We start from the raw sequence: 14,640 nt of genomic DNA, 5'->3' as shown, positions 1-14,640 counted from the left end.
TTGAACCCTTAGGGGATTTTGTAAGGGAATTAATATTTTCCCTTTACTCTTCATTGATTCTGTTTGTGGTTATCATAAAAGGGCTTGTTTACCCTCTATATAATGAGCAAATGAAAAGCACAACATAACATGGTAATCAAATTTGTTTCCAAAATCTTGATGATAGATGTGCCCAAGGCTGAAATGTCGTCATATCTAAGACATGGAGCAGCGACCTCGCACTTGATAATATGATCACGCAGGAGCAAAATAAAGATGTATGGGCCATAAAATGTAGCACGAGGGCTGGCCCACCATAGTCCGAGTGACAATCCGGGTTAGGCTCGAGCCAAGGCTACTATAGGGCTAGCCAGGTTGGCATCTTTTTCTTTATTAGGCCTGGCCCCAATAGTCTGGTGCTAGGCTAGGGCCCCTTTAGCCCACTCTAGCAGGGCATGGACCAACCCTATTAGCATTAAGGGTTGGGTTAAGGCCAAGGCTGGCCAATCGAGGTGGCAATGGACTTGGACCCGATTCGGGTTTGGGCATGGGTTCAAAAATTAGACTTGGTGGGTCGAGTCCGGGTCTAGCTTTGAGTCCAGTAATATTTTTCATATCCCTTTATATGAAATTTAATTAAATACATAAATATTTTACTTTTTAGTTCGGGTTCGGGTCCGGGTCCCTCACTATGTTTTCGAGTTTGGGTCCAATGAATTCGAGTCTTGTTGGATCCGAAACCAACCCGACCAAATCTGTGGCCATCCTAATTTGTCGAAGCGCCCCCTCGTTGCGAACCTTAGTTGGGGGACATTCGGGAGATGCGATTGAAGAGCATTTTCAACAAGATGGGTCCCACGATGAGAGTGAATCGTCGGCGTAAAGATCGGCGTGTTGGCCGGAAAAGGTTGGGAATTGGGTGGCGTCAGTTCTATCCATCGGAAAACCTCAACAACTCTGACTCCTCTATCTCTAAAAATAATTAATTAAAAGGGCATGGGGTGGATATCTTGGGAACTTGCTTTATAATCCTTTCATATTGTTTCCTATACCCCCAATACATCCCTAAATTCCTTGCTCACCCCCTTTTTGTATAAAAAACCTTTCCACCCCAAGCCATTAAAAATAGTGTGCTAATGTACATTTTTTAATAATTTATTTTTAGGGTGGGGTTTTTATAAGAATGAGGCCCGCACTTTCAAATAGTATTGCAAGATGTCGTTTTAGTACCGAAAATATTTATGAAAACCAAAATATTCGAAAATATTTATGAAAACCAAAATATTTATTTCGTCTCAAATTATAAAATGTAAAATTTCAAAATTAGTGTCGATCAAATAGATCTATGAACACTTGAAAATCTTGAAAATTGATGGTCTATATAATACATTACAAGATGCACTATTTCCAAGATTTGAAGTCTTTTTTTTTTTTTTTTAGCAAGCGTGTATCTCAAAGTCAAGATGATTAGTTTTGAGGGTTTTTTATCATTAAAACAGCTTCGTATATTAACTTTTTCCTTATTTTTATTGTTCAAAGATTACTACATATGTACTAAGGAGCTCCAAATTCATGAATCCTAAGAGAATATATTTATGGTGATTGAAGTTGTGCTTCGAGTCTTATGTCTCTCCTAACAAAAAAGGACGTAAGATTTAGCCCACTCACCAAATACTTTTATATTAGTATAACTTTTTCATATATTCATGCGGGCTGGAACACATTTCTACATATGCGGTCCAAAAAGTATAAAATATCCATATTAAAGATGGATGTAAGTAGGTGTTCCCTCTAAAAACAATGGAAACTAATGGTCCAAATGTTTTCTTACTAGAATTTTATTTCTAGTTTTTAAAATTATTTATTTATATTCATGTTCTCCAAGTTAGAGATTGTATGTCCTTAGAAATTAAGTCGTAAAATGCATCTCAAAAATAGATTTATTAAGAGACCCATATTTCTACATATTCGGGCTTGGCTGCATAAAAACCGAGTCCTTCATATAAAGATACTATAATCTTATGCAATTCAATTATTTATGGAAAAGTGTACTTAAACTCCATCTTTTTCATATCGTCCGAATGATTCTCTTATTTAATCATTGCAATCAATTATATTAGTGCCTTTAATATTAGTCTAAAGGTGTTAAGACTAAATTAAATCCGTATTTTCCCTAGAGGTGTATGTTAAAATGGGTATGACATGGGGAAAATCTATCCAGCTATACAACAATGCTCAATCACATTGTGACCGGTGAATACCAAACTATGCATTGCTTTGCACACAAAAATGCAATGAAAAAGACTGTTTACTCTTATTAAAAGAAGAAGACAATCGACTCTCATGTGTAAAATTGGGCAGCCCTGGCCCAACCTATTTTTTCAAATTATTTATGAGTTAATTTTCTTAAAGTATTATTGTTAGTGGGAATGAAAATCACAACCTGGTGAATAGAGGGAGTGGGGTGCTACCCCTATTTGGTCTTCAACCAATTGCAATCATTGGATAGCTTAAAGGGTGTGGTTTGTATAGAGCCTAGGCTGTAAACAATCAAATTAGAGCAGACCTTCAAACAGTATCGAGAAATGTGGTTTCAATTTTGAAAATCTTTGTCGTAATCTTAAAATATATTTGTATCTTTATTTATAAAGTTTAAAGCTTTCAAAATAGTGTAAATATATAGATCTATGAAAACTTAAAAATCTTGAAAATTGATGGTCCAAAAATACGTTACAAAATACACTATTTTCAAAACTTGAAATACGTCTATGCATCTCGCCGTGGAGATGATCAATTTGAGGATATTTGGGCATCAAAACAACCTCTTCTAGTGAAAAGTTTGAGGTAGGCTCTAATTTTATTGTTTAGAACCTCAACTCTATATAAACTTTTCCCTAACCGGAAATTCTAGGGAAGATGATATGAATTAAATTTCAAAATAACTAATTATTAAGAAATGTGGTAATCATGTGGAGCTAATATCAAGAAATGTCTAAAACAGGGAGATTATCTAAGTTCTCTAAGGGGGCTTTAAGAACCGTTGACTAAACAATATTTGACTGGGACATGCGTGGCATTTTGAGTTATTGGGAGGGCAAAGAAAAGGCCGCTTTATCAAAATTACTGCACGAAGGGGAATCATTCTGTTAGCCCGGGTTGTGCATGCGAATCCGGGTGGTTAATTCCACACACCCTTTTATATATATATATATATATATACCTGTCCCTCTTTATGCACTCTTTACATTTCACATTCCTCTCTCTTTCTCTCTCTCTCTCTCTGCACAATTCACATTCTCTCTCTCTCTGCACAATTCACATTCCTCTCTCCTCTCTCTGCACAATTCACATTCCTCTCTATTCACATCTCTCTCTCAGTCTCTTTGAGGAAACTACAATTATATCCCCCTCTCTCTTCTTTCTTTGAGTCTCTCTCTTCTTTCTTTTTGTCCATGGTCTTAATCTCTCTCTCTCTCTCTTCTTTCTCTGTATGTGGAGTTGAAGCCTGCTTTTTGGAAAGTTTGGAAGATGGAAGACTTGATCTCTTCATGCTCTTCCACGGCTTTCTTGAACATGGCGCTTAGACACCACTTCCACAGGGTCCTGTGAAAGCAAAGCTAAGTAACAAGCTCAAGAAAGCTGTGGGAAAAGATGAAAAGAATCATAGAAAGCCATTGCACGTTTGAAGGCGAAGAGAATTTCTCAGGAATTTCATAATTATTGGTTTTACAGGTGAGTATGAAATGGAGGGAGAGAGAGAGACTCAATAATGGGATGAGATGGAGAGAGAGAGCCCACTCAGTAATGGGTTGAAAAGCGAATGTGTTTTGTTCGGGGCTGCAAGAATTAGGCATAATTTGGAAAATTCGGAGATCCCAAAGCCAGAATGCAGGGCAGTTGGCCATAAACGATTTTTAAAGGAAAATAAGAAAAAGCAAAAAACCAAAATTGGAGCAATGTGGTATTGTTTAATTAGTCCATTAGTTTTGCAAATTCGAAAAAGAAAAATTAGTTTTATTTTATTTTAGTAGAGAGAGAATGAATGTTGGTGAAGATAAGGAAAGCGGGTTGATATTTATAGGGTTGTTTTGTTAATTTCAACAATTTTATTTTGCTCATTTCTGTCTTTTTGAATGTTAGTATAACTTTATATTCATGATAGAATTGATGAGCAATTATTGCAAGTTATGCAAAAAAAAATTTGATGTACAATTATAGGTATTTAGAAGTTATACAAAATTGAGTTGAGTTTGGGTGGGAAGGGGTTAAGAAAATGGTTGATTGAATGACAAAATTGCTCAAAGGGTCGGGATCGAGATCGGGATCAGGAACGAAATCGGGATCGGGATCGCGATCATCCTTCAGGATTTTATCAGAGGTGCATCCGGAGAGTCCAATATATCTCAGATTGCCTCGATGATGTGCCCAAACACACATGGGCAATAATTGTTCAACGATTCACCTACTATGGTCATTTTATAAAAAATTTGTCCTTGAATTTTATGTTTTTTATTTCCCGATGAATAAACTAGTTAAATTCTAGACCATTAAGGTCATGCTTAAAGTTTAGAGAACCTACACCATGTTCCTGAGAATCCACAAATGGGCTGATCAAGAGGATTTTATTAAGGAAGAAGTTTATATACATCCGAGGCTCTTAACAATCAAATTAAAGCCCACCTCAAAAATTTTACTAGAAGAGGTTGTTTTGGTGCCAAATAGCCTCAAAGTATCATCTCGACATAAATATGTATGGACATTAGAAAAAAATAATAATTCAAGTTTTGGAAATAATATATCTTGTAATGAAAAATATTTAAATTTTATAATTATAGATAAAAATATATCTACGCTATTTTTAAAATTTTAAAATTTATAACTATAGACAAAAATATATTTTAAAGCTATCACAAAGATTTCCAATATTAAAACCACATTTCTCGACACTATTTAAAGGTGCGCTTTACTTTGATTGTTTAGAGCCTCAGCTCTATACAAACCACACCCTTTTATTAATACGCAATTATGGCACCCAATCTATAGTCAAGCCCATTTTCAAAAATAAAAAATATTTCCAATACTTAAATTCTAGAACTAAAAATCCTAAAGATGGGTATTTTCAAAAATAGAAAAAGATTCTGACTTAGTTTCTATAAAATATTGGGTGGACTTAGTTTCTGTAAAATATTGAGCAGGATAGTTGAGGCTAGTCACTAATTAAATGTACCAAGAACACAATGACATACATTGAAAAGAACACTATGAAACTATTTATTTTTTAGACAAGGTTACAATCACCCATGGAAGAGAATATGACATTGACCATTTATTTTTTATACAAAAAAGTCACCATCACCTATGACAGTTAGATATGAAATCAAGCCGCTCGAATTGCCGTCAATTGAGCTGAGAGTGAAAAAAACGATTTCTCGAGCTTTGTCACACACCCCAAACCATCAGATTTCACGCCTTAAACTCTTAAACTAGAGGCGACTGCGAGCTTCTTATTACATGGGTAAACATTATTGCAATATACAATCCTGAAATACAAGTCTGAATTGGAGGGGGGATCCTTCTTCCTTTGCTTTCTTTCTAATAGCATTCCTTCTTGGGTTAAGTTTAATCTATTGCGATTTGAGACAATGCAGTGCATACTTGAGATTTATGAGAGAGAATAAGGATTAATTACTATACATTCTTAACGTAGTTTTTATTCCAAGCCAAAATTCCTTTAATATTTGAGAAAAGTTAATAAATTGGGAATAGCTTAGAAGCGCTTATAAACTGAAATTTTGCAGATCCTATATTTGAGAAGTAAGCAAAATTTTGAACTTTTTGAGTTCTTGAAGGCCTAGATTTATTATCCACCAAATGGATGGCTTGCATTTACCGAAAATAGCGGACTTGTATTTTCCCATCTTCTGTGCGAATTCAAAATTTTCTGTTATTTTGATCGCCAGATAAGACCAAAGTGCGTGAAAAATTGTGGGATCCAACACTCCAACTTTTCAAAGTGGCTCATGATATAACATTATAATATAAGCACATTGTCCTATATAATCTGTACGTAAATTGATATATATATATATATATATATAGCGTATTTGCTGGCGATCACTGTTTTCAAACGCAGAGAAATCTTTTCGTAAAATGTGCAACTCGATCCAACATCCGTTAGATTTTCTTTTTTTCATCACAGCCATTGGGCGCATCTCAAAGGGGTAAGCGAGCGGGCTAACCCCATACTTTCCTTATATATATATATATATATATATAAGTACATTGTCCTGTATAATCTGTTCGTAAATAGAGAGAGAGAGAGAGAGAGAGAGAGAGAGAGAGAGATTTGCTCAAATAGAAAGAAGCAATTAAGCAATGAGTGGTGACATTAAGAAACGAAGTATTGATTTACAAAAGAGAATATGAGAAACGAGTAGGATTTGAAATAAATGATTGATAAAAGAGTTCTATCAACAACAGTAATAGGAAGTAGAGACAAGCCTCTCCGAAGATCTATCCACCACAATCATCCGGCTGGGCTGCGTGGGATTGGCTTTTGGAAGTCTTCGAGCTGCAAGGTTCAGCATCAAAGAGAAACAAACACCAGTGTTATCATACTGAAAACTTCTTTGTCTTGGTTTTTTTCTATTTCACTGATCTTTTATTTGGACGATTAGAAGAATATTCAAGCAATCATGAAATGATTTAAATCCAAGGATTTCTCTATCTTCTTGGTTTTTTTCTATTTCAATAATCTTTTATCTGGACAATTAGAAGAATATTCAAGCAATCATTTAATGATTTAAATCCACGGCTTTCTTTTGACTTTTTAATGGTAGGAATGCAAACCTTGGCGTTGTGTTGTGGATCCATCACCTGACCACCCAAGCCAAGGGCGTATTCCTACCAAGAATTTCCGTTTTTGGGACAGAACAAAGCTCTGTGTGTGCGTGAGAGAGAGAGAGAGAGAGAGAGAGAGAGAGAGCATTCAAAGGGGGAAGGAGGGGAAGTGTTGTGGTAGGTTCAGAAATTGTATTCTCTATCTAGCTCCAAAAGCAATTCCAGAACAGAAAGAAGCAGAGTAACTAGGTCGAACTCCTAGCTAATTAGTTACTTACCAAGCATAATCTAATTTTTCTGCCGCGAAATCCCTTGTATTTGAAGTTAGGGAGGCCCTTAAAAATTAATTCAAAGTTATTTAGGGCCCTTTTATGGTTTAGGTGCATGTAGGACATGTGATCTGGTATTTGATGAGTTTTGCCATGTTAAAAAGGAAGTCCACAAAATTCATGTTATAGAGGATAAGAATGAGACTTAAGCATTATTAATCATTCTTAGAAGTGTTAACTTTAAAAGCCTTCTTTTAATTGTAATATAATAGATATCTTAATTAATCGATCTGTTAACTTCAATGTAGAAGGATGTTGGGTGTGGTTATTTAAAAGACTTTCCTCAAGGAGAACTTTGCCTACCTATCTCGAGGAACAACTCATTTACACCCTGCGCTGTCTTCGCAGATGTTTCCAGAAACAAAAGCCCATTGTCTTGGGCATATGTTTGGGCTACCTGCAAAGGCAATACCCGAAAATCCTTTCACCTTTGAAAAGTACAGTAAACCAAACTGTAACAGTCATATGAGCTAAGCCACTACCGAAAATAAATGCAAGAACACTGAGGGACAGGTGAAAACAAAAAAATTCAATTCAATAAGGATCCAAAATAAGGACTCTGGAGACTGGGTGTTTCAACCATTTCTGAGGGATTTGTTGCACAGTCTGTGTGTGTAAAGGCACGGTTTGTGCATGTGTGTGTGTGCATGTGTGCGAAAAGGCACAGTCTGTGTGTGTGGAGAGAGAGAGAGAGAGAGAGAGAGAGAGAGAGAGAGAGAGAGAGAGAGAGAGAGAGAGAGAGAGAGATTTTAAAGACAACAAATAATATCAATCTGGAGAGAGAACCAATACCATTAAAGTATTCTGTCACAACTGTGCCCCCCAAAAATGAAAATGAGACTTGGTTCATCTTCCTCAACATAACAGAGGCAATCTAGACAGTGAAGCCCAAGTGACAGGCTCCCAGGTATACATGGATAGCAGGGTAGTAAGAGTTGAGAAGCACATGTGTCCTGGTGCTTGAATGACTGAAGCAGAGATAGAGGGAGAGAGTTTTGCTATGGATATTCCCTTTTTTGTTGAAGTATATGATTCTCTGAGGTAGGACCCCATCGCTATCAGCTCGTGTACTGTGTTAATTGGTGCAGTAGCAGTTCTGGTTCCTTAGATTATGTATACGTTTTTTCTCACCCTTTTTGTGATGTTTCAGTTATCAATAAGAAAGGAAATCTATACATTAGCCTGGATTTGCAGATGGAGGATGCATCTAGGTAGGGTCCCATCCTTATCTGTGATTAGACCATGACTCAGTGGCTCAGCCACAATTTGGTTCCCTTACAATGTAAAACAAAAATAGTACCAAGCAAAAGATTCTTTTTGCTACGTTACATCATTGCCATTGCATATGATTAGCAAATCCTAAGATATTTCCATATTTTCCCTTATTTGCAAGGTAAATTAAAATAAAAAAATAAAAAAATTAGACTCATGCCTCTTCATAAACTAGACCATTGATATTAAAAGCTCAAGAAAATACAGAGAGTAGACAATCCCAGACCATCTACCATATAAAAATGAAAAACATAAGAATATTCTAATATACCAACTGTGCCATTTCATAAAATCCTTCAAATATTTTACTGAACAAAATCAACAATTTCGCTAATGCTACTTGCAGACCATATATAGAAATCAACCATAGTTTGATATGGAGAACCTATGAATGGGAGTGAAGAAAGGAATACCTCAGCTTCAACCTGTTTATTATCCACCAAATCAGCCTTATTCCCTGCGAGTGCGATTACCATGTTTGGATTTCCTAATAAAGAAGGAACTCAATGAAATATATGGAAAAGGTAGGGGTAATTGTGAATATAAGTTTCTGCGTGCACTTCAAATTAGATACATCAAATAAACAAATGAGGTAGACAAATTTATAATCAAGAAAGTGAAACAAAAGCAAAAACGTTGGGTCTTAATGATAACCTATAAGACCACAAGGCCAAGAGATGGAAGGTTCATTGTGGAGTACATCTCATGATGAAAGTCAAAATCCATTACTGGTCTATATTGAAGAATAAAAATATGGTGGTAGATACCATGTTGTCGAAGTTCCTCAACCCATTTCTTTGCTCGAGTAAATGAATCCTATATAAATAAAGCAACATAACACATTGGAATACACTACGAGCAATTCAATGAATGAAAAATTGAAATTGACACAGACTTTGTGTTACTAGTAACATTTTTCACTGACACAATAGGAAGGATTTCTTGGAAAATGGACCTAAGATAAACCACACAGATGCACAGGAATCTCAATTGAGCTTTAGAGAGAGAGAGAGAGAGAGAGAAGAGAGAGAGAGAGAGAGAGAGAGAGAAAGAGAGAGAGAGAGAGAGAGAGAGAGAGAAAGAGAGAGAGAGAGAGAGAGAGAGAGATCTTCATCCATCAACCTACACCAGTATGATGAAAATTAAATGAAAATTTTGAAATACATAACAAATAAAAAAATAACTGAACAAAAATTAAGAGTTAAACTCTGCATGCACGAGGATAGGATCAAATCTCAATAAAACCTACAGTGTTTGAGATGTCATAGACAACTATGGCTGCAGCTGCCCCACGATAGTACATGGGAGCAAGGCTGTGATATCTTTCTTGGCCTGCAGTGTCCCATATCTCAAACTTGGCAGTGGTTTCATTCACAGCAAGTGTTTGAGTGAAGAAGGCAGCTCCAATTGTAGATTCCTGCAAATTATTATGAAATGGGACAACTTCTTCAACATAAGCCTATTTTACTTCGGATGATTTGTATAATGGAAGAAAACGAACCCAATAACATTCATCACAAAAAAAGAAAAGGAACCCAATACTTGAATATTAAGAATTAATGTTTACAAAAAGAAATACGAAGGAAAAGAAAGAACCTGATAATCAAAGAATTGTCCCTTGACAAATCTCAGTACAAGGCTAGATTTTCCTGTTCCCATTTCCCCCAGCAGGACCTGCCAAGACCATCACTCTTTTGTTTCAGAGAACAACATAAATAAAGAAACAGGAGTAACAAAACAAGTTGTTATCCAATATAAAACAAAAAAAAAAGGGATAGAATTCAGAAAGAAATTATTCAGACCTTTATACAAGGGAAAGAGATTGAAATGTTTAAACAGAATCAAGAAAGATGTTGCTTGAATGAAACTATCATTCCAAGTTTTCAAAAAGAAAATTTCGCATAAGTGTTCAAAGAAACAAAGAAGAATAAAGAACTACAAAAGGGTTTTCCGAAGAAAATTCCAAAAATGGGGAATCATATTTCCGTCACAATCGCAAATGGCATTTCATTTGCACAGAACAGTGTTTCAAAACTCGACTCAGTCAAGGTACTCAGCCTTTGGCCAAGCTGAGACACTCGAGCGAGTTTCCTGGGCAAAAAAGGCCCAAGAAAATTTAAAAATGAAATAAAATGAAGCTAATAAAAGTAAAATAAAACCAAAAACAACCTTTAAAAGTACGAATAAGCTTAAAAAAGCACAGAAAAAGAGGAGGGGTTATGGCAAAAAACACTCACCAATCATTTCCAAAAATATTCAAATCACATAAAAAAACTATACAACATTCCCATATTTTATAAACTTCTCTAGGTTTTCAAAATTTTTTTTTATGTACCCCGAATTGTACATACAACTGGGGGGCTACTCAGCCTCGCCCATAGGGAGAGGGCCAATTCACTGAGCATTGGCACAGAAAAATTCATGATATCCATATTACCAAAGAAAGTGAAAATCCACAGCAATTAAACTTTTACTTCTTTTTACTGAAAGTGATATAAAATAACAAATTGTAAATTTTCCAAGACGGTAAAATAATCATGAATAAAAGGATATAGGGTTCAATAAAAATGGCAAGAAGAACTATGATTTTACCACAACAAATGATCGAAGCTCATACGATGAAAAAAGAAAAAAAAAGAAGGATACAGATATTCTCCAAAAATCTTTAAAAAACCTTGTTACAATTGAAACACATATATTGTTAGATTTAAAAATTATCATTATACAATTTTAGGGGTAAAAGTTTAAATTAATAAGTTAGCATGAGGTATAAAGAACAGAAATAATATTCAAAATGCAACATTCAATTGATAATGGATTCAATCAAGCAAAGAATAAGACACATTCAATATACATTTTCCAAAATAACGAAAATAAATATGATAATTGAAGAAGAAAAAATTACCAGCTTGGCCGGGATATAATTGATGCCTGTTGTTGCCATTGTCTGGCAAAAAAGAAAAAGAAGATTATCTTCTATTTACCTGCAATTACAGAGAGAAACTGAAAAATTATGGCTCCAAATTTTTCTTAAGAAATTCACCAAGATCCCAATCCAAAACCCTAATTCAGTGTTTACGAACAAAGAATCTGCATACCTAATTCCAAAGATATATGCCCTTATAACAAAGATAATCCTGCTCAAATTTCGCATTTATGAAGACTCTGAAACAAAAATCCTAATCCAATTTTTTCAGGAATCAAGTTACTGAAACCGTAATTCCAATATACAAGAATCTCTGCAGTCAAAGACGCAGCACGAGAAATTCCAGCTCCGAATTGATCTTGAATGAAGAATCAGAAACCCTACGTTACAAATCTTTCTATGAATCAAACCTCTGAAACCGCATTTCCAAAATGCATTAATCCTTGAAAGAAACACGGCGGTGGAGACCCGTTCTTTGGCCCCTCCACTGGTAGACTGGTAGTAAATATGGATGACCAAAATCGCCTCCACTTTTCTTAAATGACAAAAGTACTATTTTTAAAAGCATATTGGCTTTATTAATATATATATAAAAAATAGAGTTTATAGAGTGGGGATTTAGAGGAGACCTAATAAAACTTTAAATAAACTTTAAAAAAAAAAAAAACCATGGGAAAATAGGGCTCGAGCCGATACTATCCCAAAATCAATTCGGTTCCGAGCAATTCCCAATCCAAGCTGGTGATCCAGATAAAAAATAACAGAGTTTTTAAACACTATCTACAAGTACATTCCCTTCTCAAGAAGTTTTGGATTTCTTTAAATATGAGTTAGTGTCATTAAAAGTAGAAATAAATTATATAATTCATTGTTATATTTGAGAATTTTTTTATATAAGGTAGCAATTTTACTTCAAAAATCACATCCTCTAATCAAGGATTTAATTAATTAATTATTTATTTATTACCAATTTTGTAACACTCAACCAATTTGGATTACCAATCATCAGAATTGGTATAGAGATGGGTGATCTTGATCCTAATTGAAGAATTTAAAACAAAGATTTTGACCAGGGCATGTAAAGGGAGTTACAAGCATGGTAAAAAAAGGTAGGTATATTGGTCATTTATGAATACTTTGGGTATATGGAACTGGAGAAAAGCGCTTTTGAAACTGGGACGTTTTTTTGGTGGGAATGGTAGTTATCGAAAGAACGTTTGGTAGGGGGATCTTGCATATATGGGTGAGGTTTTCACATTGTCCACTATAAACCGTACAAGTAAAGTCGGTGCACCTTTAAATTTTATTAGAAGATAGTAGTTTCGGCATCTAAAAGTTTATAATGACTTACACGTTAACTTGAATTTTGGAATTTAAAACTTTAAATGATTCAAATCAAACATATCTATAAACACTTGATAGTCTCGATAACGTGTTGCAAGATATTATATTTTAAAATTTGAAATTCTTTTCTTCTTTTATATCTATATATCTCGAAGTTGAGATGAAAGGTTTTTCAACTTCAAAACACTCCTTTCTACTGGATTTTTAAAGTGCGCCTTATTTCTACATTATAAAATTGTAACCTTATATTAACTTTTTGAAAAAAGTCTATAACTTTTGAAAAAAATTTATATAAGTTTGACACCTTATACCGTAGAATGAAGGTGCACCTCAAAACTCATTGAGAAAGTCTCTTTTGATGTGGCTAAACCATCTTACTAATAACGTCAACCTCAAGATGTATGATTGTGAATATGGTACAAAAAGATTTTAAGTACATTATCTTTATCTGGATCATCCATTTTAAAAATTTTCTTATGGTAAAAAACGATTTTAAGTACATTATCTTTATCTGGATCAGCCATTTTAAATTTTTTTTTATGTTTATAGATGTGCACGATTTGAACTATTTTTAAATTATCAAATTTTACAATTAATCATGAAAGCATATTGTCAAGTCATCATAAGAATTACCCACACTAAAATTGCATCTTACGATAAAGTTTGGAGGTGCACCTGACTTTTATCATTTAAGGTTGCAACCTCATGCCAACCACACCCTCTACTTTTTCCCTTGTTTGTTGGGAAATAACTAAATTGGTGGCCAACTCGACCAAGTGCTTATGGAGTCTCAAGCAAGCTCACCTAATTGGGGTGTGTCGGCTCGCCATATAACAAAAATGAACTATGAGAATTTTGAAAAATGCAATTATTGCAGTTTGTTGAGGGAAAGAAAGCTGGTTGAATCCCTAATGATTTCTTGGATTAAAACTGCAAATCAGATACATTGGGGTTCAGATTCGACAAAAAAACTCAAGTTAATACTTCAAGTTCGAAGACATAAGAGTTTCTATTTGAAAGTTTGAGCATTAGATATTGTAGATCTTGGAAAACTGATCAATTTTGTAATTTCACGACTGAAATGGCTCAAAATGAGCCAACCCTTCATTAAAAGGCTGAAAATTGTCTTTTACTGGTAAAAAAGGGGCAAAAATAAAAAATTTGCAGGGGTTACCAAGGAAGAGATTATGTTTAACACTGAAGCAATTGCAAAGCTGTGCTATAGAAAGCCTAAGTGATGGGGAAGATGGCAGTAGTCCCCTCTGGATAGATGGAAGAAACTTAATTTTATGAGAGCGTGAGAGATAATCCTCAAGTTGCAGGTATTGGAGATACTCTGAGAGACAATAAAGATAATACATTGCTCACATTCTTGGGCCATTTGTAAGAATGGATGGCTAATGAGGTGTAACTCAAATCTCTTTTGCAGGAAATGAAATGTTTAACTGTTGAAAATTAAAGGATGATACTGGAGGGCGATTCCATGACTCAGTTTTGTCGAAGGAGCGGCAGACCTCCATGGATGTTTAGTTCGGTTCAAGGTGAAATCATGGAGCTAGAGATGGAGAAAGAACTTTATAATCATGCATACAGAGCGAAGAATCAAGAGATAGCTAAGGAATTACAACTGAATCATCGTTGCTGATAGGCCTCTCTTTGAATGGGGAAGAAGTCTCAAAAATTCATCTCTTACTTCTGAATTATCTTAATGAAAGTAAAACACTTCAAAAAAGGAAAAAAACATAAAAAACTATATTTGGTTTTCCATTGCAAAAGAGTAAAAGTTAAGTCTTTATACGAAGGAACTGTTAGGTGAGGGCAGAACAGACGGGTTGGGTCGGGTCGGTTCTGATTTGTACTCTGATCCAAACCAAGGAATTATCAACTCCGCTGATCAATCCAAGAAAGAAATGGAGAAAAGAGAAAGAAGCATAACTCCAACCAAAGATA

General features: G+C 34.9%; 1 protein-coding gene across 4 annotated transcripts; it reads right to left on the bottom strand.

Moving 5' to 3' along the window:
* Window positions 1-6,347: 6,347 nt before the first annotated feature.
* LOC18437606 (ras-related protein RHN1) lies at window positions 6,348-11,724 on the bottom strand. Of its 4 annotated transcripts, none has more exons than XM_011626347.3 (8): window positions 11,519-11,724; window positions 11,326-11,404; window positions 10,017-10,094; window positions 9,670-9,837; window positions 9,188-9,236; window positions 8,834-8,907; window positions 7,452-7,545; window positions 6,348-6,550 (listed from the first exon to the last, which is right to left on the bottom strand). In XM_011626347.3, the coding sequence occupies exons 2-8, from the start codon at window positions 11,362-11,364 to the stop codon at window positions 6,450-6,452; spliced, it is 603 nt and encodes a 200-aa protein (XP_011624649.1). In that variant the 5' UTR covers window positions 11,365-11,404; window positions 11,519-11,724; the 3' UTR covers window positions 6,348-6,449. The 4 variants fall into 4 exon arrangements, with proteins under 4 accessions (XP_011624649.1, XP_006847872.1, XP_088703086.1 ...); XM_006847809.4 differs by having other exon boundaries at window positions 11,326-11,367; XM_088846960.1 differs by lacking the exon at window positions 7,452-7,545.
* Window positions 11,725-14,640: the final 2,916 nt, after the last annotated feature.

The sequence above is a fragment of the Amborella trichopoda genome, chromosome 9 (genome assembly GCF_054954075.1).
Source record: "Amborella trichopoda isolate Santa Cruz 75 chromosome 9, AtrichopodaSantaCruz75HAP2 v2.0, whole genome shotgun sequence".
NCBI lineage: Eukaryota > Viridiplantae > Streptophyta > Magnoliopsida > Amborellales > Amborellaceae > Amborella > Amborella trichopoda.
Note: the sequence above shows the minus strand (reverse complement) of the source record. Positions and strands in the feature narration are given on the sequence as shown.